The 24281-nt window shown below is 35.7% G+C and overlaps 1 protein-coding gene across 5 annotated transcripts in view; it reads left to right on the plus strand.

Annotated features, from left to right (window-relative positions):
* Positions 1-24281, plus strand: part of cno (adherens junction formation factor afadin) — a 125686-nt gene that overhangs the window by 76030 nt on the left and 25375 nt on the right. For all 5 annotated transcript variants that reach the window (XR_013012984.1, XR_013012985.1, XM_076451786.1 and 2 more), the window contains exon 19: positions 23488-23553. Coding sequence is in view for 3 of the 5 variants with exons in the window: in XM_076451786.1 (XP_076307901.1) it covers positions 23488-23553 (66 nt within the window). In the remaining 2 variants the exon portion in view is untranslated. The remainder of the gene's footprint in view (positions 1-23487; positions 23554-24281) is intronic.

Genomic DNA, 24281 nt, shown 5'->3' on the forward strand with positions numbered 1-24281 from the left:
AGTATTTAATCAAATAAAAAAAAAAACACTGAACATTGATGATAACTAGAAAGTTGTTAAAATCATGTATGCCATTTAACAGTGTGTACACAGTTTTGTAAATTCTGTAGGTGTGAATCATATATTAAAGTACAGTAAGTGCCTATCTGTGTAGTAAAAGGTGTATGAATAGTTTATTTACTGCTCTGTATAGTGAAGTGAGTACCTATCCGTTTAGTAAAGGGTATAGTATCAGTAGAGCATTGATTGCAAAGCTGTGCAGTGAAGAATGTATGGATAGGGCTGTGACTATCCATCTGTGCAATGAACAATGTATCGGTAATGCAGGATTTGACTCTGTAGCGAAAGACGTGTTAATAGTGCACTAATAGTCTTTTCAGTGAAGGATGTACGAACAGTGCTCTGATTGCATGTCTGTGATAACAAAGTTTTATATGCAGCTGTACATTCAGGAATGTATGAGTTTGAGAAGGAACACATCTGGATATTACGCAGCTTACTCGCATTTTCGTAGATTGTTATCATTATTTGTTGCTCGTTAAAGATTGAATTATCAAAAGAGAAAAAATATGCCTTAGTTACCCATGTGTCTTTTACAATACATGTGTTGTTGATAACGTTCTAGCCTTCTCCTATCTGATACAATTTAACATAGTATGATTTGTTTATAAAGAGAGAGTTCAATGATATTAAGTGTGATAAAAGTTCCAGACAAACACTGATTATAACAAAGTGATACAAGTGGTATTTGTTTAAAATAGCTTCTTCTGAGAAAAGTTTTTAAAGAAATACTTAACGCACGGTTCAGTTTCTTATTGTGTAATTCATGTAATCAACATCAACCAAAACTATACTTGTTTTTTTTGGCTCATATGAATATTACTTTGTTGTTAGATAAAATTACACTTAGTCATTTAGCATGGAGTGATTGTGGAACAATAGCCAACAGATTGTGGAATGGGAGTTACTTTTACAAAGTTATGTGTATAATAATTCTGATAAGTTACTATAAAATTAACTTTTTAACAGTTTGGGAGAATTGAATGAAATAGCTGTATGTGATGAGTCATCTAAACACCAAGAATCTAATTATAATTAGACATGTATAAATGTGTGATGAAAATTCACATTACAAGTTAGTTTGAACAATTTAACTTTTCCTTTGTTCTTACATCAAATAGTTATCTATGATTTTCATTGAATTCTTTGAATATTTTTAATACAAAAATGTATATTTAATATCGTAATACTAATGTGTTTAAATTGTGTGACAAGAATTATGTTAGAAATAATAAATATGAAATGTATTTCATAAATATATTATGCATTTACATACACTTGAAATATATTTTTAGGATCATTGTTTTTACATTTTGCAGTTATTAATTTATGGAAAATTATTTTTAAAATAAAAAGAAGTAATAAAAAATTCGTTAATAAATAAAATGTTCTTCCTTTTAGTTTTGCAAGTTTTACCAAACTGTCATTTATTAGAAGATTGTGTGATGATTAAATCTATAAGTTTTGTTGTACATAGCTTGAGTTGTAAGTAGTACAACCAAGTGACGTGCTTTAAGTTGTGTTTCTTCTTCAGTGGCTTATCTGATAGGGATTTTAATACTGATGAATGTTCAAAGTTAACAGTTACGTTGTGTTTCTAAAGATCCAGTTATATCTATGGTGTAAAACTTAGGGTTAGAATGAAATATCATAATTATCTAGTTAGAATGACTGTCCATTTAAGTTACCAAAGTTGTGACATTGGGGACTGTTCAATTTGCAAATTGGTAATCTCTGATTATGTGAACCTGAAACCTGAATGTAAACATGCAGTCACAGAGTAATCTTGTTGCCACGATACTTGCATGTATTCTTAGGCTTACTGACTGATACTTACGAACTATCGCTTAGATCGAAAAGCTTTGAAGCACGCCTATATTAAAGATATACATTTCGGCTACTGAAAAAGCCTACGTCTAGGCCTAATTATGTAATTCGATTGGTAAGAACACGAGAATCACAAGAACAAACACACAATTTGTAGGCCTGTGATGCAATAAAACCATTCAACAGACCACACTGTAGGGGGGATGATTGTATGCACCATACCCCCCACCTAAAATGAAGGGGGATGTATACCCTCCATCCCTCCCCCCAGGATCTACGCCCCTGCATGCACTGTCGACAAGGCCTTTCTTCGAGTGCCAGAACTCAGCAGTTCAATTGGGTTTTCATTACACAAAGAAAGCCTCAGTCTGAATGCTATTTATACGAATCATTGACGATAAAATAAATCGTTATGGTATGTAACACTTAGACTGGCCACCGTAAAGGGCTAATAAGAACAGAGATAGGAATTATTGTCAGAGCCTAGTTACAGTAGCACAACCGTATGTCTACAGACTTCAACTAGAAGTCAGGTTCCGATACGCTCGGTGGGTGGGCAGAGCACGGATGGCCTTTTGTTATAAGTTTTCTCCAAATGTTGGTTATTTTTTCGCTGATGTCGGGAATATATGGTATGCAGCAGTGTAAGGTTTTGTAGTTTGTTGTATCTTGTGATTTATTGTTTTGTTGTTGGTCTAGGTGTGTGCATATAATTTTTTCAACGGTTTTTGGAGGAAATTTGTTGATGTTCATGAGGTCTTGTTTTATTTTGTTAGTTTCACCGTTAATTTTATCAGGTGAACATAGTTTTGTGGCTGTGTTTATTTGGTTTCTTAATGTCTTGAGTTTTTGTTTTGTTTCATGTGCTGAGTCCCAGGGAATGTATAATCCAGTATGCGTGATTTTTCTGTGGATTTCTGTTTTGAATTACGAATCAGTTCTTGTGATCTTAATGTTAAGAAATGCTATTTGGTTAGTTTTTCCTGTTCACAGATTAACTTAATGTTGGGATGTATCGAGTTAACGTGATCGAAAAAAACTGTGTGTGTTCTGTTGATGTGAATCCAACAATTGTTCCATCAACATACCTGTACCAGTATAGTGGTGGATGTAACATTAAGTTCACCTGTGAACAAGAAAAAAACTAACCAGACAGCATTTCTTAACCTCAAAATCACTAGAACTAATTTAAAATTTAAAACGGAAATTACTGAAAAATCACCTACACTGGATTATACATTTCCTGAGACTCAGCATATGAAACGAAACAAAAACTCAACACATTAAGAAACCAAATAAACAGCTATGTTCACCCGATAACATTAACGATGAAATCAACAAATTTCCTCAAAAGAACGTGGAAAAAATTATACGCACACACCTAGACCAACAAAAAAAACAAACAATAAATCCCAAGATACAACAAACTACAGAACCTTATATTGTTGCATATCGCATGTTCCCGATATCAGAGGAAAAATAACCAACATTTGGAAAAAACTTGTAACAAAACACAACATTCCAGTAAACATGAAATTTATTCAAAAAACCAGGTACAAAACTAAAATCCATACCATGTAAAAATTACACTGACAAACACACCAACATAATTTATAAAATACAATGCAACAACTGCCACGACTTCTATATTGAAGAAACAATCAGAAAAATGGAAACTAGATTCAAAGAACAACAACGTTACACTTTAGCTGTAAAACATAATTACGTTCCATTACAAAAAAAACAAATCGATATATTTTAGAATAACATTTAACAAAACAGAATAGAAACGCAACAACCTGTATTCGTCAAAAGTAGGCATCCCGCTAGTGCAGCGTTATGTCTCCGGATTTACAAAGCTAAATTCGGCGGTTCGATTCCCCTCGGGGGGCTCAGCAAATACCCCGATGTAGCTTTGCTCTAAGAAAACATACACTTGTTACTTTTGGCCCGGCATGGCCAAGCGTGTTAAGGCGTGCGACTCGTAATCCGAGGGTCGCGGGTTCGCATCCCCGTCGCGCCAAACATGCTCACCCTCCCAGCCGTGGGGGTGTATTATGTTCGATCAATCCCACTATTCGTTGGTAAAAGAGTAGCCCAAGAGTTGGCAATGGGTGATGATGACTAGCTCTCTTCCCTCTTGTCTTACACTGCTAAATTAGGAACGGATAGCGCAGTTTGCCCTCGAATAACTTTGCGCGAAATTCAAAAACCAAAACAAATCGTCAAAAGTATCAGTGACGAACGTATTAATTCGACCGCCAAACCTCCTCGCTCACGTTAGTTGGGTGAGTAACCGCGACTGAGATTACGGAAATATTCACGTCATTTTAAGTGCTGATTTTGATAAATTCTCCAAATATAAATGATTCGTTAAAATTAATCGTAAAATTTCCGTAAATTACTCGTCAATAAAGACCATAAAGTAATAACAGTTTAAATGCATAAAGTTGATTTTCAGGAATGCAGAAGTTACCAATTAAAGTGACGATATCAATTTTAACCGCTAAAGGGCGCTAGTGTTTCGAACCTGCTTTCCCGCGGATCCAGACTTGTCGCCAGTTCTCGTCACAGACAATCTACGCGTGATCATAGACGAACAACCAGCAGCCATTATTGTTCTGTTTGAGGAAACTTTCGAAGTATAAAATAGCCGTCACGTTATTAGACGTAATACTTCCAGTACATGATTTTGGGTTGGGGGTTGGACGGGTGAATAAGACGTGTATGGGACTCGGGCGGATTCTCATTAGCAGCTTGTAAGTAAGCCATTGAGCTGGAAACGTGAAGTGGTTCGTGACGTGTGGTATCGGACTAAACTACACCTAGAGGGCGGTAAATGACCTTGACAGCCAACCTTTTGTTGCAAGACTCAAAACTTGCCTTTTTTATTAGTAGTAGTATTCCCCATATGAGACAAGGAACTGTAAATTTGATACGAAACAAAGTGGTGTTTTGTTGTTGTATGCTATACTTGAGTTAAATTTTCAGAGGATTTACCACAGTAATTTCGTAATTTATGTTGCTTCGTGTGCTAGAATAGTAATATAAGCAACGTTACGTAGTAGGAAATGACAGTTTAAAGCTTTGTACTGTCAGTCTCAGTTTGTGTGACGCTCCTGAATAAGCTATAGAGCGAAACGTTTGAGTGTCCGGTTAAATTGTAACACCAAACTGTTTTTGTTGTTGTTTAATTAATAGACCATGTTATAACATATGAAAAAGCGCAAAGTCCATCGAAGTGTTGTTTCACTTGGCCACAATATTTTTGCAAACGCTCCTAAACGTTAGTTTAAAATATGCGTGACCTCCTCTGACAGCTATCTACGTTTTTTTGAGATCGTGAAATCATGCCAGAATGCTGGCTTACCTGTTGTTAATATTCAAACTTAAAATGTTTTCATATGTTGCTCATTCTAATTTCGTTTTGGAGATACTTCTTAGAGTAGGCATCTGACATCCTGTGAAAAACGGCTCGCAGTGTTAATTTCTAATGTACAGCATGCTTAAAAATAAATTAGCCATAATCCCATTAAAGGATAGTTGGACGTGGCCTATTGGTAGCGTGCCTGGACTATGAATCCAGGGTTTTCGCGGTTAGCGTCTCCTTGCCGCAAAATCTTGCACGCACTTTGGAGCCGTGCGTACGTGCTGTAGTATAAAACTAATTGTGAATTCCCACTATTGGTCAGACAAATGGAGCCCAAAAAATTGGTGGTGGGTAATTTTGATTAGCTTGCCTTTCCTTCAGTCCAGTGGCTTCCGACAATTTTGGCCTGAAACCCTCTTCATGCACGCTGTATACAATATGCATCCAGTCCCTCACATCTAACACACACGCACATATTTATATAACACATCTACAGTATATAAACCACAGTGTAGAAGTGGACATATCTATTGCAAGGACATTTATGTAAACTATGTGTTCCGATCAGAAAGACTACATTGTCTGAAATCACCTAAACTCACGAGATCAATACCATGTTTTGCGCGTCCCCAGCTCTCCATTTTCAATGTTGAGAAACACTGCCTTACTCGATCAGATCAAAATTCGTATCACATGTGCACATATTTATATTGTGTGACTTTGCGCGATATTCTAAAGTACAGAAACAAACCGCTTGGTCAGTAAGTATCATGGGTGAGGTTTTTTAACTTAACTGCATAAGGGACATTGAAAAAGAAATGCCTTTGTACCTTTTTTGTAAAACAAACCAAGTTCTGATATTATGTATTATGTAATTTTAGTATTCTCTGCTGTGTTTTGTGATTAGGGCGCGTGACTCGCAATCTGAGAATCGCGAATTCGAATTTCTGTCCCACCAAACATGCCCGCACTTTCAGCCGTGGGGGCGTTATAATGTTACGGTTAATCCCACTATTCGTTGGCAAAAGAGTATACCAATAATTGACGGTGGGTGGTAATCACGAGTTGCCTTCCTTGTAGTTTTACACTGTTAAACCAGGTACAAAATTAAAGTCCATATTATGTATAAACTACACTGACAAACACAACACCAACATAATTTATAAAATACAATGTAACAACTGATATGACTTCTGTATCGGAGAAACAAGCAGAAAAAGGAAAACTAGATTCAAAGAACAAAAAAAAAAAACACACCTTCACACGTTTTTGAACACTGCAAATCAAATAAACACAACATAACTATAGAAAACACCAAGATACTAAGTAGAGAAACAAATATAAACTAATCAGTGATGTCGAGAAACCCACTTGTTGAGAAATTTATATGCAAAATCAAAGAAGCCTTACTTATACAACAACTAAAACCAAAATTAAACCAATATAAAGCAACACCTTTATACCTATGCTAATTAATAACCTAACATCCCGTACCCGTTTATGCTCTCGGTAACGGTCAGTTGCAGACTCTCTTTGTTAACCTGAAGATGACCTAAGAAGGTCGAAACGTTGTTCTCTGGTTATCACTAAAAGTGTTGATACCCATTCCAGCCGTTCTGAGATACATTTTAATTAAGGACAGCTAGCGCAGATAGCCTTTGTGTCTTTTTGCGCGAAATAAAAAGCAAACAAACCAATCATGTTGTAATAACGGAAATACTTCCTCCCAACGTTTAACTGTTACAAGTTAATGTTTCTGCAGTCAGTGTCGTGTCTGTTGTTGTTGTTTTCTTTACATTTTTCATTAAATGCGATGGTTAGAAATACCCTGAAAATAAACCTAAGAGTTTAAGATGGTCTTAAGGTATTTGAAGGGGGGAGGGATCTACTGCTTTGATATCTCCTAATGTCGTTGTTTAGTGACGTGCATTCTCGTCTTCTATGGTTCGCAAAGCACGAGCGATTAGTAGTGAACCCTAATTTAACCCAATGGTTTCTACGTGGAGTAAATAAGTACGCTAGAAAATGTCGCTGTTATTAAAATAAAAATGAACTGAACTAAAATAATAATAATATAAGGATCTTTCTTTTACAAAGGCTATTTAAACTAGCAACAATTCCCATTTTGGAGTCGTTAAACAGTAAAGCCTTTTTACTTGTATTCCTAACTAGGTCGTACTTTAAAAACATGACAAAAGAATTTTTGGAATTCGTATACAGAGCTTTAAAAGAAACGTTTTCTTTGATATAAATAAAGGATACGCAGGACATAAGTAGATACCGTTTATATTGTTTATAACAATAGTAAAAAGCTTTACTTAATGAGATCCGGTATTAGAGATATTTTTATTTTTTAAAGTAACGTTTACGAGTTGTCAAGAAACAATAGGTTACGGTTGTATCATAGATACGTCCGGGATTTTCATACTTTGAATAGTGATAGAATTAATAATTACGAACGCTTAATGTCTTTGACGCACTGTGAATGCCTCCAAGTGGCACAGCGGGATGTCTGCAGACTCGCATGCTAGAAATTGAGTTTCGAAACTGGTGGTGGGCAGAGCACAAATAGCCCATTGTTTAGCTTTGTGCGTAATTAAAACACACACACAAACAAACAAACCCGCTGTTAACAAATAGAGTAGTCCCTATCTTTGACAGATATGAACATTTATTATTATTTTTATAATGTGAATAAAATTCTATAAATAATTAAACTTTGAATACAGTAGAGGGCACTGTATGTAGGTAGTTGTGTTGGATATATGAAATTTACTTGTGTACTTTATAATGTTATTCAGCGAAGCTTAACAGACAATATTTTTACTAAAGTTAATTATACACGATCGAAAAGAAGCTTATATGTCAAAAATGTGTGGTCTTGTAGTTATTTATTAAACCTGTATTTTCTAAACGAAAATGATCTCGATTATTTGACTCTCTGTTCTTTGTAAATGTGGACCGTGCTCACGTGATGTAGGCAGTTTGTCAGCTTAACCCGACTCAAATTTTTGAGATTTGCTCTTAATAGTCAATAATTATTTTTTGTAAGGACGTCACGCGTATATTTTCAAATATTTCAACTTTTCCACCACTTCTTTCGTTCAGGCATATGTAAGAAGTTTCGAGAAACTATGAACTTCCATCGCCAATACTTAAGTTTGTTGATGTAGTAAATTGTAACAGATACGGCAGTGTAATGGTTAAGAAAAAAGAAACGTAAGTAAAGGGAATTCTCAGGACTAACAATGTGCTATTCAGCTTTCAGGACATGTTGTTAGTGAACTTAACAATGTGCCATTCAACAGGGACCGTTTACCAAGCAAGAATGGAAGCCATAAAGTTACAAGTTGCAATAAAAAAATTAAATTTAAGGGTAATCGTAGCTGTTTTGAAAGTGTTGTTTGGTTTCCACAGAATATGTAGATTGGCGCAGATTGTAATGCAACCCAAGGATAACGGTCATACCATGGTTGCAGACTGAACAAAAAGGGTTTATAATTCTTCAGATTTGTCTGCAGGGTTAGGGTATCACGTGACCTGGTCGACACACGAAGCCCCGGGGAAAGCTCCACCCACTCTCACCATAGTGTCCCGGGAGGGCAGTGGTCAGACCCTCGCCTAATTAAACTGCAAACCTGTTTTCCCGGTTGTACAACACGACCACCGCGATTCCCATCGACTTGCGCAGTGACTTCTATAGCAGACGCTTGGAACGCGTGGTTTTGTAAGACCAAGAAACTCTTGACACCCATTGTCCTATTATTTAAAGTGTCTGTCGCCAGGGGTCTTCGATTAGGGTGGATGTTGTAAGCAAGGTGTTTTATGATCGAATGTGATTCTCACTTGTTACTATTCCTCGTCCCTAGCATTGTGTAAGGTCATTTGTCCAATAACAATATACCAGCCGCTGATATTCTCTCTGGATTCCTACACAATACAGCCCAGAGGCTTGGTAAGTATGTCTGTTTTACTGTAAGTTATAAGATACTTCAATGGCTGGGTAGTAGTGTATGTGAGAGTATGTAAATACTATATGTTTCGAATTTTCTCTTGTATACCATCATAGTATCGTTTCTTTGTTGTCAGCTTACTTGTCACAAGTGTTTCAAGATGGACGTACCAATATGTATCGTGTTTAACAAAATACCATCAGATTGGAATTTAGAGCGGTAGCAATGTGAATTTATAGCATTTCTGGTTAATTAATGTTTACATTAAAATACATTCAACTGTTTAAAAACTTGCCACTCGACATACAGTCAAATTTAAATATCAAGGTCCCTTAGACTGTTGGATTTGGACCAAAACGTTATCCATTCTTGGGTAGACCATAGTGTTTAAAATCAGTGCTTGAAAAATCTCTCTTGTTTTAAACAGTATGTGACTTATGCAATGACAAAGAATTGGTGCTTATAGACTAATAGTGTACATATTTAGTCTTGTGATTCGTATTAACTTGTCAGCTCTTGTAAAAACAAAAAGTGTCTGTTGGAAAAGAAAGTCATTGGCCTAGTTAAAATACATTTCTGGGTTACCATAACCTAGGCTAAACGGTAACAACGTAACTTGCCACATTACGTTTGTCAATCAGAAACTCCATAAATAAAAGTTCCCACTATCAACGCAACATATTACTGATGGATATAATCACTCTCAACGTTCACTTAATTTTATATTTCATTTTATATGAAGGACTTTACCGTTCACGATTCATTCGTTCCCCAGGAAATAAACCAAACACGTGCACCAACAATACTACCCACGAACATAAAAGTTACTACCAGAATATTATTCATTTGAAGTTAGTTTTTTTTAACGCGGAATTATCTGTATAAGTTAAGTGATACGGTTTCGTAGTTTGTCACTTACTTCAACCTCGTTGTTAAAAGATAGTATATTTACGCACCTCCATATGCAACAGTACGGTGTTCTTCTAGTATAAAAACTGCTATTTTTTTTAATGGAAGAAAGACCTTGCAAGGTCAGAATGCATCAAGATGTTATTTGACCTCGAAGCCTGTAATTCTAAACTTTAGTAGGGTTAATAAAGAATTTCTAGGTAAATTGTATGCAGTGCTTGAAAAACACGCCAGGTCTGCTTTATACAGTGAACAAACTGTGATAATGTTTAGTAAGTACAAAACATTACAATCGGGTTGAACCAGTGAGTGTGAAATATGCGCGTAAATCTCGCATCACGATCGTGCACATCAAGATGTCGGTAGGTACAGAGCAAGCTCCAACATCACTAGTTTACTAGAAGAAAATCACTATCCTCGTATAGTTCTAATGTCGCCAGTTAATCTTTTTCAAGCACAACTGGAGAAGGGTGTTTATATTCCCTATCTACATTTGTTGATTGTATAAATTTCCAGTGTTTACTGTGTTAATCGATAGGTGTTGTAGATAAATTTTGGGTACGGAAATAACGCTCAGACTAGCTGTATTGTGTAAGTTAGAATAACGTATCTTGTTAAAACATCTTTGAAATAGTAAAGTATCGGTTATTATCTTGATGTGAATAACCAAAATAGTAAAAGTAACTAATATATTCGTTTATGTAGGAGTTATTGCGTGTAGTTCATGTTTTGTAAACGTAAATATATTTCATTACAGTAACCGTTTGATTTTGTAGAACAAGCTTTTTGTTTCATTTGCTGTGAATATTTTTGATAAGGTTACCCAATGAGTACACTTTGTAACTATTTTCTACATTTAGCGTTGTGTAATGGTTTTGTTTTTAGCCCAACATTTATACACGTTTCTAACAATATTTTCTACAGTAACCATTTTCGAGCAGCATTGCTTTAGCCTAACTGTTAAGCCTAACTTCCTAACAATATTTTCTACGCTTACCATTACGTAATATTATTGTGTTAATATAATTATTGGATGTTCTTGTATTAAATATTTATTCTAACCAAGTATAGATGGTGTAGTTTTAGTTTATGTTGTAACTGAAAAGAAATGCGTATCTAGTCGTGGTAGTCGATACGATACCTATCTAGATACAAAAGTTTTACCAACGGTTTGTGTCAAAGCTTGTGACAGTCTTATGTGTAATTTATTATCTGTATTACTAACAATGTGTTATTTAAGTAATCCACACTTTACAATGAATTTTCAAATTTTCGGGTTTGATCAGCTAAATGGCAGCGGACAAGAGATGTAAAATAAAAAATAAATTTAACATCTGTCTATTTTATCATTGTTAATTTGTTGTGTTACTTTACATTTAAAGTTTTTAATAAAATAAACGAAGACAACATGTGCAATTCAACACTCATCTCAAATCATTAACTTTTAGCAATAATACTTTATTAGAAACGTTCATTTCTCCCTGTGGTACAACGGTGAGTCTACGGATTTACAATGCTGAAGTTGAGGGTTCGATTCCCCTCGGTGGACTTAGCAGATAGCCCGAGGTAGCTTTGCTATAAGAAAACACACAGACACGTACACAACCTTTACTGAAAGCTTGCCAGATTTTGTGAAGATATGTAGAAAGTATCACGGCCTCACGACTCGTATAATTGGAACCATGCTGCCAAAATTATAAGGCTCTTTAAGTAAAGTACATCTATAAACTAGGTGTGGAAACACAAACAAATCGCTACTTCCGAAATACTGAAACAAACAAAACGCCATCCTTTATATCAGTTGATAGGCAAAGTAATACGATGTCTATTATTATTATAATTATTAGTTAGGGATTGTATTTTCTTCATGCATAGTACCATAGGTATGTTTTTTTTAAGTCGAAATCTCTGTTACTGTAAAAATAGTACGGAAATGTATCAGTGTAACTAAAATCTAGTCCAAGCCATAGAATTTCTTTGTTTTATCCTGTGCCTTATAAAGGTATAACGATATTTTTTACCGAGTTTGTATTGATTGATCTTTGCACTTAATATTGTCAGGTTACCCGTAACACGCTTTCTGTAATAGCGCTACGTAACTCGGGCATAATAACCAACTCATTAGCGTGATTTGTTGAAGTTGGGGACGAGAGTATAAGTTACAATAAGTATAATTAACGGTCAGTCAGCGACCCGAGCAGGCTTGGGTGACTTATAGGCTATTCTTTCAGTTAAGTCTACTGACTTTAAGAGTACTTTAAAAACTGCCATTGGAGGTATACTTCACGTTTGATGGTACGTTTTATCATTAAGAGATTTTAACCGAAAATTGTGTTTTAATAAGTGCGTATTGTTCAGAAAAACTGACAACATTTAAAATGCCTGTACGAATAGAATGTAGAAAGTGAAATTAGAGTGCTCAGTTTCTGTGTTATGACAATAAACCCAATGACTGACCTGGAATGACCTGACCAGTTGATTAAGGAGCTCGTCCCACCAAACATGCTCTCCATTTCAGCCTTGGGGACGTTATAGTGTTTTGGTCAATCTCACTATTCTTTGTCAAAAGAGTAGTTCAAGAATTGGTGGTAAGTGGCGATGAATAGGCGTGTTCCTTCTGGTTTTTGACTGCTATGTTAGGGACAGCTTGCACAGATAGTCCTCGTGTAGCTTTGCGCGGAGTTAAAACAACTAACTTCTACCACGAGGAACACCTTTACTTATAACAAAGTTTCTCGATGTTAGTGCAAAGAATCATAATTGGACATGCATTACGTACTTCTGAATGTTACGCTTTCGTTGCTAATTTTATAGATAACCAAACAGTACCTTCAGTGCCAGCTTTGTGTTTATTTCATTGCTTATCTGAAACTGGTAAACATTGGGGAATTTGAGATGTTAAGAAAAAACCTCCCAAAATAATCTCCAAAGATTGACGTACATGTATGTGCCTGTGGCAGTGAAATAACCCCAGTCAGTCAGATCAATGTTCAAAAACATCTTGAACCAGTCCAGTAACTGATAAAAAGAAAACGTGTCAGCGTGATTGATATCTGCCCTCCTTACTGGCTATCTGTAGTATTGTATTAAAACTACAAACACTTGTGATAAGAATTGTCTTTTATTCTCTCTCTCTCTCTCGCTGTGTGTGTGTGTGTATGCGCTTTTGTTCGTACAGGTGGTGGGAAGAGGAAGATGCATAGGTATTAGACCTCAGACTTTTACCTGATACTAAGTTTTCGCCTATCGGTGAAAATGTCAATTTATAATACAAGGTCCGTATTGTAAACAGGGGAACTATTCTGTTTGTGTGAGAAATAGTAAGTATTGTCAAAAGGGGAACTATTCTGTTTTGTGTGAGAAACAGTGAGTATTGTCAACAGGGGAACTATTCTGTTTTGTGTGAGAAACAGTGACTATTGTCAACAGGGGAACTATTTTGTTTTGTGTGAGAAACAGTGAGTATTGTAAACAGGGAAACTATTTTGTTTTGTGTGAGAAACAGTGAGTATTGTAAACAGGGGAACTATTCTGTTTTGTGTGAGAAACAGTGAATATTGTAAACAGGGAACTATTCTGTTTTGTGTGAGAAACAGTGAGTATTGTAAACAGGGGAACTATTCTGTTTTGTGTGAGAAACAGTGAGTATTGTCAAAAGGGGAACTATTCTGTTTTGTGTGAGAAACAGTGAGTATTGTCAAAAGGGGAACTATTCTGTTTTGTGTGAGAAACAGTGAGTATTGTAAACAGGGGAATTATTTTGTTTTGTGTGAGAAACAGTGAGTATTGTAAACAGAGGAACTATTTTGTTTTGTGTGAGAAACAGTGAGTATTGTAAACAGGGGAACTATTCTGTTTTGTGTGAGAAACAGTGAGTATTGTAAACAGGGGAACTATTCTGTTTTGTGTGAGAAACAGTGAATATTGTAAACAGGGTAACTATTCTGTTTTGTGTGAGAAACAGTGAGTATTGTCAACAGGGGAACTATTCTGTTTTGTGTGAGAAACAGTGAGTATTGTCAACAGGGGAACTATTCTGTTTTGTGTGAGAAACAGTGAGTATTGTCAACAGGGGAACTATTCTGTTTTGTGTGAGAAACAGTGAGTATTGTCAACAGGGGAACTATTCTGTTTTGTGTGAGAAACAGTGAGTATTGTAAACAGGGGAACTATTCTGTTTTGTGTGAGAAACAGTGAGTATTGTAAACAAGGGAACTATTCTGTTTTGTGTGAGAAACAGTGAGTATTGTAAACAAGGGAACTATTCTGTTTTGTGTGAGAAACAGTGAGTATTGTAAACAGGGGAAACAATTCTTTTGTAAAGGGGAAATTGAGTATTGTAAACGACGGAAATTATTCCGTTTTGTGTGAGAATCTGTGGGTATTGTATTGTAACAGAGGAACCATACTGTTGTGTGTAAGAAACTGAGTATTGTAAATAGGGAACCTCTTTTGTTTTATATAATAAATCAAAGGTACGGAGAAATTGTCTGCTATTAATGAAGGCTCTAACTCCTTGTCTCCTCTGTCTTCTAAATTATGAATTCAGCCCAAAGTAATAAACATCTAATTAATATATTAGTCTATTTATTCGGTTACAGAGTATAAAGTCAAAACTGTCTTTACTATAATCCCCTCTACTTGTTTACGTTTCTTCTTGTGACCCAGCTATGTGAGATGAGTTTCATAACTGCTGCTGGTTATGGTACCTAAGTGAAATAGTGAACTACTTTCACAGGACAAAACAACGTACGTCAGTCATCGCATGTGACCTCTGTGAATCACGCTCTGCTGATTCTAGTTCCAATTTATAAGGAGTTGTATAATCTGTTTACAACACAAGCAACGTTTTAAATTTGATTTACGTTACATTGACAGTGAAGTTTCAGGTGTATACTGCATTGTTTGTGGTCAAAAGTTTAGCGAGACAGGCAGCGTATTAATATGATATGGCTTAAACAGCGATATGCCTAAGAATATGCCTCGCGCTTTCAGCAGTATAGGGGCGTTAGAAATGTGACAGTCAATCTCGAATGGCTACATAGTAAGCGACGTGTATTGCTGCCCCTCTATCTGGTCAGCGGTTGTGAATTAAGGATGTCTAAGCCTGAACTGTATTACTGTATGGTCTGGAGTGTCAACCATGTATCACATTACGTGCCATTCAGGTTGAAACGCCAAAGCTTTGTACAACCTTTTATTTAAAGAAAACAAAACAAACATTTGCAAGGTCAAATAAAAGAAAACATAAGGATAAATGTAACAACAACATGTGTACAAGATGGATATGCTAGTAGTTTACGTCGTTAGATTATTTTTGTTACTCCGTGATAAGAGTGAAAAAGGAACAGCCACGACACCGAAAATAGCCAAAAAATAAATATATCGAGTAGAGAAACCAAATATACTGTTGGTGTGAACTTTTTTTATATTCACTATGAGATAAAACCTGAACTCTGGATAAGTGAAGTGAAGAGAAAGTGTCATTGGCCATTATTCAGTTCTTCACATTATTTAGTCATTATATGATATAGATTCAGCTTATCTCTCTTTGGTTCACTTGTGTTTAGGGTTACTAATAAGGAGTGGAATTCTTTTAAACTAGTATATAAGCCGATAACACACATTGATTATCGTGTAGATTGAACTGGACCTCCCTTGAACTTAAGACTGTGAAATTAAACAATTTTCGGAATATTAGGTTTATTTATTATATCAAGTGAAGCCTTCCCTCCACCCAATGGTTAGGTGGCAAGCCTGCAAGCTTAAAACTATAAACCGAGCTTCCATAACCTATTTTTTCTTTGTTTTTGAATTTCGCGCAAAGCTACACGAGGGCTATCTGCGCTAGCCGTCCGTAATTTAGAAGTGTCAGACTATAGGGAAGGCAGCTAGTCATCACCGCCCACCCCCAACTGTTGGGCTACTCGTTTGCAAATGAATAGTGGGATTGACAGTAAAATTATAACTCCCCCCACGGCAGAAAGGACGAGCATGTTTGGTGTGACAGATATTCGAATCCGCGACCCTCGAATTAGGGCTTCTATATCTTGAATGTAAATATGTGATGATATTTGTATTAAATAAAAACGAGTTCTAATTCTGAACACGATCTGTATAAAATTATGCGTTGTTAACGTTTACCAGAAGTAGTTTTGGATTTTAAATACCGTTGTGTTTAAGCAAACTAATGAATTTGATGATCTGTGTGTGTTTTCTTATAGCAAAGCCACATCGGGTTATCTGCTGAGCCCACCGAGGGGAATCGAACCCCTGAGTTTAGCATTGTAAATCCGGAGGCACCGCTGTACTAGCAGGGGGCTTGATGGTCTTGCCGGATTGTACGCGTTATTTGGTTACCACAAAGCTACAATACACTTTGTGTTGAATTGATTTCTTACGAATACCGCGCAAAGATATACGAAGGCTATCTCTACTACCCGTCCATAATTTAGCTGCAAAATACTGGAAGGAAGGTAGCTAGTGATAATCACCTACTGCCAACGAATAGTGAAACTGATTGTTACATTTTGATGGCCCCACGGCAGAAAGGGCGAGCATTTTCGGTGTGACGATGATTTGGACTTGCACGTTGTGAGTCAAGCGCCCTATTCATCTGGCCAGGCCAAGATGATTTAGCTACCAAACAGTTCTTTTTTGTATTACCCAAAACTAACTGATTTTATTTCACCGCGTGTGTGTGTGTTTAGAGGGATTTAACATAGAAAACACGAGTTATTATTCAACAGTGTTCATAATTCCATGTAAGCAAATTATTTCGAAACTAGTGTTCGTAAAATTTATTCACTTCGTTCACAAAAGAACGATGCAGAGTGAATTTAAGTGACTTATTGAATATACTGAACGTCAAGGAACAAAAATTTTAAACTTTATTAGAAATTTAACAAAAAATGTGCGATTAGACCATTTAAGATGTTGCCATCTGTCGACTAAACTTGTTACTTGCAATCATTCTTGTGCGGAGCTAGTGATTATTCTTGTTTGTTATTTGCCATGGAATCAGGTGGGTGTGGTTACCGACATACCACAAGGACAACAACACGAATGTAGGAGTGTTCCCCTCTATCAATCTTGTATGCCTAGATTAACAGATACGCGTATAGCTAAGTGTTTAACCTGTGTTTTAAGCAGTTCGGTTGTGGCAGAAGCCATCCAACGGAACATGTTAAACATCCTTTTAGAAAAGGGAAGCTTTCGTATATATTCTACATCACGACGTAAGTTATTTTGTATTATGATCGGTTGTGGTTGGACGGTTTAAATGGAAACTGGGAGGGACTACCGTTACACTTACGCCCATTTTACTGATATATTCTGTTCTAAAAAGAACGATATTATAATCCATATTTGAAATTGAGAGTCGTCAACAGGAACACAAACTCTTATGGCCACATGCAATACATGAATACGAAAATAAAACTTGTACACTTTCAAATTACGGATCTTCAAGACGATTAAAGTATTTGTTGTATAAGCCTTACTGGAATAAAATTAAAGAAACAAGTGTCTTTGTATGTACTTGTATATCTTAAGTTTTTGATAAACTGGTTCTGTTACCAGGGGCGTAGATTTTTTACACCCGATGGGGATGATTTTTGCGACCACTTATGTGGCCTGTTCAATTTGCAAATTGGTAATCTCTGAGTACGTGAACCTGAAAGCTGTAAATATGCAGTCAGAGTAATCTTGTTGCCACGATACTTGCATGTATACTTAGGCCTACTGACTGATACGAACTATCGCTTAGATCGAAAAGCTTAGAAGCACGCCTATATTAAAGATGTACATTTCGGCTACTGAAAAGGCCTACATCTAGGCCTAATTATGTAATTTTATTGGTATGAACACGAGAATCACAAGAACAAACACACAATTTGTAGGCTTGTGATGCAATAAAACTATTCAACAGACCAAACTGTAGGGGGGGGGATGATTGTGTGCACCATAACCCCACCTAAAATGAAGGGAGGGGTGTATACCTTCCACCCCAGGATCTACGCCCCTGTCTGTTACATTAAAGTAACAATACTCGAGGTGCCAGATTTGAGTGGACTCATAAAATACTGATTTTCTTTCGGTACATATATAATCCACTGTCTGAGGTAGTAGTACATTCCTCGTATTATATTTATTACAGCAGAAGGACCGAGGGCAATGTTAACATGCTGTTGAGAGTAACAGGTCACCCACTCAGCAGTGGGATACGAGACACCTAGTGGGAGTAATTTAATTGTTTTATTTACGAAATGGTGTGGCCAATACTTTTCGACACGAAAAATTATAACTTTTTTTTAGTACTTTAATAACAGTTTTTGAGAAGTCCAGATGTTTAAGGAACTAATAATAATAATAATGGAGGAAATTCCGTATATTTTTCTTAGTATTATTATCGCACTAGCCTTTATGAAGAGTTTTATGCGCACAGCCATTTCTAATTCTGAAATGATAAAACTACAGGGAGCGTTGCGCCATTTCTGATTTTAAACTGGTAGACTGCAGAAAACGTTCCGGGTACTCAAAAACACCCATTCGTATAGCGTATCTACAACGCCAGAGTGCTGAGCAAGAATTTTACAACCGGACTGGAACCATAAACCATTGGATTTACATTTTCGCACTCTAGCCTATAAATCATGTTCCAATCTGTTTCACGTGAAATGCTGTTGTTATGCACCTTTGAATATCTCTAATATATAGGTAGGTAACACTTCCTCGTTTATTTACTATCTGACGTACTCATTCAATACGTAAGGAAGACGTAGAGATTTGATGGAGGTATAGGTTGTCGAACCAAACGACAGTCCTTCCGCGTCGCCTGTTAGGGGGAGGAACCTTAAGGATTTAATGACAACCAGTTGTATAAGCCTTACTGGAATAAAATTAAAGAAACAAGTGTCTTTGTATGTACTTGTATATCTTAAGTTTTTGATAAACTGGTTCTGTTACCAGGGGCGTAGATTTTTTACACCCGATGGGGGGGGATGATTTTTGCGACCACTTATGTGGCCTGTTCAATTTGCAAATTGGTAATCTCTGAGTACGTGAACCTGAAAGCTGTAAATATGCAGTCAGAGTAATCTTGTTGCCACGATACTTGCATGTATACTTAGGCCTACTGACTGATACGAACTATCGCTTAGATCGAAAAGCTTAGAAGCACGCCTATATTAAAGATGTACATTTCGGCTACTGAAAAGGCCTACATCTAGGCCTAATTATGTAATTTTATTGGTATGAACACGAGAATCACAAGAACAAACACACAATTTGTAGGCTTGTGATGCAATAAAACTATTCAACAGACCAAACTGTAGGGGGGGGATGATTGTGTGCACCATAACCCCACCTAAAATGAAGGGAGGGGTGTATACCTTCCACCCCCCAGGATCTACGCCCCTGTCTGTTACATTAAAGTAACAATACTCGAGGTGCCAGATTTGAGTGGACTCATAAAATACTGATTTTCTTTCGGTACATATATAATCCACTGTCTGAGGTAGTAGTACATTCCTCGTATTATATTTATTACAGCAGAAGGACCGAGGGCAATGTTAACATGCTGTTGAGAGTAACAGGTCACCCACTCAGCAGTGGGATACGAGACACCTAGTGGGAGTAATTTAATTGTTTTATTTACGAAATGGGTGTGGCCAATACTTTTCGACACGAAAAATTATAACTTTTTTTTAGTACTTTAATAACAGTTTTTGAGAAGTCCAGATGTTTAAGGAACTAATAATAATAATAATGGAGGAAATTCCGTATATTTTTCTTAGTATTATTATCGCACTAGCCTTTATGAAGAGTTTTATGCGCACAGCCATTTCTAATTCTGAAATGATAAAACTACAGGGAGCGTTGCGCCATTTCTGATTTTAAACTGGTAGACTGCAGAAAACGTTCCGGGTACTCAAAAACACCCATTCGTATAGCGTATCTACAACGCCAGAGTGCTGAGCAAGAATTTTACAACCGGACTGGAACCATAAACCATTGGATTTACATTTTCGCACTCTAGCCTATAAATCATGTTCCAATCTGTTTCACGTGAAATGCTGTTGTTATGCACCTTTGAATATCTCTAATATATAGGTAGGTAACACTTCCTCGTTTATTTACTATCTGACGTACTCATTCAATACGTAAGGAAGACGTAGAGATTTGATGGAGGTATAGGTTGTCGAACCAAACGACAGTCCTTCCGCGTCGCCTGTTAGGGGGAGGAACCTTAAGGATTTAATGACAACCAGTCCATTGGTTCGCCAGTTGTAAGCTGTATATAATCATCCCGATATTTATCTTAAATTAAAAGCATGATTTAAGATAATGATGTCTAACGTTGTCGTGTTATTGTCTCTTCCTTTTCGTTCTGGACAGAACACTTCTGTAGTTCCGTATTTAATAATAACAGAATATTGTTTGTTTTGTTGTTTTTGTTTTTTGCCTCTCTCCACGAATCTAACCCCATACTGTTTGTATTTGTAATTATTCAAGACAAAACTGATACCTTTGTTTTAAAGGGTTTGATTGCCCCTAGTGGCATATCGGTATGTCTGCGGACTTTCAACGCTAGAAACCAGGTTTCGATACTCGTGGTAGGCAAAGCACAGACAGGCCATTGTGTAAATTTGTGCTTAATTTAAACAAACAATTGATAGGTTGGCCACAGTTGACCCATGCCTTGATCAAACGAGTTTAGTAATCAGAGTAACATCACATTTTTATGAATAAACTTAGATAGGGTGACGGCAGAAGTTATTTGTGAATGTTGAAAATGTGTAAGGTAAGCTACAATGTCACATCTGACTTCGGAACGACACTAGTGTTGTAAAAACTAATATTAATGAGGACCAACATGGCTGACCATTGCTTTACCATCAGTATCTTTTATAACCACATTCATTCAAAGAAATGGGTAATGAAATCACGTGTCGTGTTTTCGAATTTGCGGAATGAAGTTATGAAATATTATTTAATGCGTGTTCCTCTTTAAGTTTTTTTTTTTTTTGTCAAATGTGTATTAAGATAAAGAACAGATAATTCTGGTAGGCGTGTTATAGGTTTTAGATTTGGGAAACGCCCGAAAACGAAGTCAAAATATTTTTTTCTCTTTTCTTTTTTTCCCTCCAGGGTGTTTTAATAGGGATGATTATTATTTGATGCGTGTATCCTAAACTTGTACGATTTTACGCGTGATTGGATACATCTTGGTTGTTGTCCTTGTGTGTTTGTGCGTATAATTAGGATAAAATATTTTATCATTGTGGCAAGGAAAACTTGTCTTCCTATCTTCAGAATGAGCGAAATGCCGGATTTTTATTTTTACTTTTAAATTTTAAAGTCTGCGTAAGAACGGGTTAGTAAGAAGTACGTGCTTTGGAAATGTGACCATGAACCGTCTCTCTCATGCGATTTTTAGCTTAACATTGCTGCTACGAGGTGGCTCTGTGCACCTGTCAAACGTGATACAACCTTATAGTGGATGATGACCGAAGTGCGTTTTTATGCAGTGGACTTGGTTACGTTTGATCAGACAACCAAAGAATTCCTTATTGTGTAATTTAATCACAGGGTCAGTTGGTAGAAAGTCATGGCATTTTCTCACGTGTTGTTTTTGCTTAGTAATTTGTTTTCTTGTAGAGTAAACTTAAAGGTATTTTCATTTAGTGCAGCTTTCTTGTTCTGATAATGAGAGTTTCAAATGACGTTAACAAAAAATCGTTGTTTCAACTTCCCGAACACTTAACGAGCTAGTAGCAGTTTCGTTGCATGTACCAGCTTTAGTCATGAAGCAGCCAAATGAAATATAAAACTTGAACTCGAAATGGTGAAATATATACTAGACATGTCTAGTGTTACTTTTGTGAAAAACCTGTGAGATGTCATCACTCAGTAAACATCATCTCGTTAAAAACTACGAGTTCAAATCCTGGGTATTTTGAGATTCTTTTGCTATCAGCATGTCATTGCTCCTATAACACCATCTACCATTTAAATTAAAAACTAGGCATATTTTATACATATAATTGCTGTGTTAATCTGTGTTTTGATGTCATATACACAGATACTGACAAAAGTGTGTGACAAATATCTTTGAATAAGATTAACTCCATTAAATACATCTCAAAGTAAGTTCATTAGTATACCATTTGTTTCTGTCATTTTTCAAAATAAAATTAAAATCATTTCAATTAAAGGGCTATAAAGTAGCTTCCATTACAAATTATAATTTCTTAACCATTTAGAAGCACTTAAATATCCAAGATAGATTTCAGATGAATCTGGAATTTATCAAATTAGATGTAGTCATGATAAGATATACATAGAACAAAGAAGAAGGATATTTGAAACAAGACTAAAACAATGCCTCTATAGCAACACTCTAATCTTAGCATTAGTTTAACATTGCCAGAACTGTGATGGTATAATGGGAAAATTGCAAAAATCCTTAAGAAGTGCACACACAGAAAAAACAACAAACAAAGGAACATGACAGAAAGTATTTGCATATGTTAAAAATATCATTGTCTTTAAATACGGATGATAAACAAAGAAATGTATGTCATGTTGGAAAATTTGTTGTCTTAAGTTCTCCCTTACTTTACCCTTCTCATGTTTCCTGACTTTATTTTAAAAAATAGTGTATCCGTTTAATGTCTGGAGCTTTTAATCTAGGCTAAGTTAACACTATTCTCAATCCCCAGTAGTGGTAACTGTGTTACTGATACTAATCTCAAAAACAGGTAAGGACTTAATCAGTATACAAAAAATTATTACTTTTCTGTGTTTTTACTTATTTAACGTGTAGTGTGTGTGTGTGTGTGTGTGTGTGTGTGTGTCAGAGAACAAATTACTTAAACTACCTAATTGTGTGGTAAATTGTTTTCTATTAAAACAGGAAAAATAACATGTTGCAAGTCTAGCTATAGTATTTTTGGGTGATATTTATTTTTCATATATATTTCATGTTTTATTCACTAGGGGGCTGAGTGTCTTGTACGAAAAGTGTTTATACATACAAGATATAAATATTACATTTATAGGATTTAAAATGAGTGTAACATAACAACAGCAGGGACTAATTTGATGTATTTGTTTGCTATTATGTTTTAAATGGTGGTTTATATTAAATATAATTTTTCGTTAAAATAGTTTTAATTTGTTCTTACTTTTTTAGTTGCAGTTGTGTAATCATATCTGGCTATCCAAAGAAGTTTCTTTGTTCTTTGTTTTGTCCACTTTCTGTTCAGATAAGCAAAGTTATTTCTTAAAGGCTGTTTTTTAATTATGACCTTTCTCATATTTTGTTGGCCCACTTATGAATGTTTCTTTTGTGTTTGATTTCAGGGAGCTACACAAGAAAAATTAGGAATATATATCAAGTCTGTCGTAAAAGGTGGAGCTGCTGATCAGGTTAGGGTTAGGCATTATTTTAAAGTATTGTGTCAGTAAACATTTGGGTACTATTTTGAACTACTATTATCAGGTATGTTTTGGATATTAAACTTTCTATCAACTGAGAATTTTTCATTTTAAACTACTTTATCAGAGAAGTTTTTAGTGTTATTTATCAAGTACAAGGGTTGATTTTTATCTGATAATAATGTATCAGGGGAGATTTGGATATTTTATAAGGTGATAGTTGGGTGTTATTTCAAACTATGAATTGGTATAGTATAGCTACTTTTGTACTTTAGGTTTGCTTATGATCAGTAAAAAAAATAAATCTGGTCTAATAATTGGAACAAATATATTTTTCTCAGATTATTTTGCCACTGTATATGTGGCATTGATGATGAGAGACAAGTTTAGTCTTGCTTAATTATGTGCACTGTTTAAAGACAAGTTTATATTAATAACTTTTGATCATTTGAAGGGTTGGAAATAGTGATTGTGGCAAGCATGTATGTCAAGGTGCTTTCAATCTGTTGTGTGACCTATTTTTATTACTTTTGTAGATAAGTATAAATGTGGCATTTAGCCAGAATTGCACTTTAAGTATTAGTATGACAGTGAAAAATGCAGGTTTTCCCATATGAAAAGGATTTAAACAATAATAAATACATTTCTCAAGTTAGAACTGTAATTTTTTTTAAAGCTACAGTTTATTATGTAAACCTTTTTATTATGTTTTATGACAC

Source organism: Tachypleus tridentatus, chromosome 8, assembly GCF_004210375.1.
Source record: "Tachypleus tridentatus isolate NWPU-2018 chromosome 8, ASM421037v1, whole genome shotgun sequence".
Classification (NCBI taxonomy): domain Eukaryota; kingdom Metazoa; phylum Arthropoda; class Merostomata; order Xiphosura; family Limulidae; genus Tachypleus; species Tachypleus tridentatus.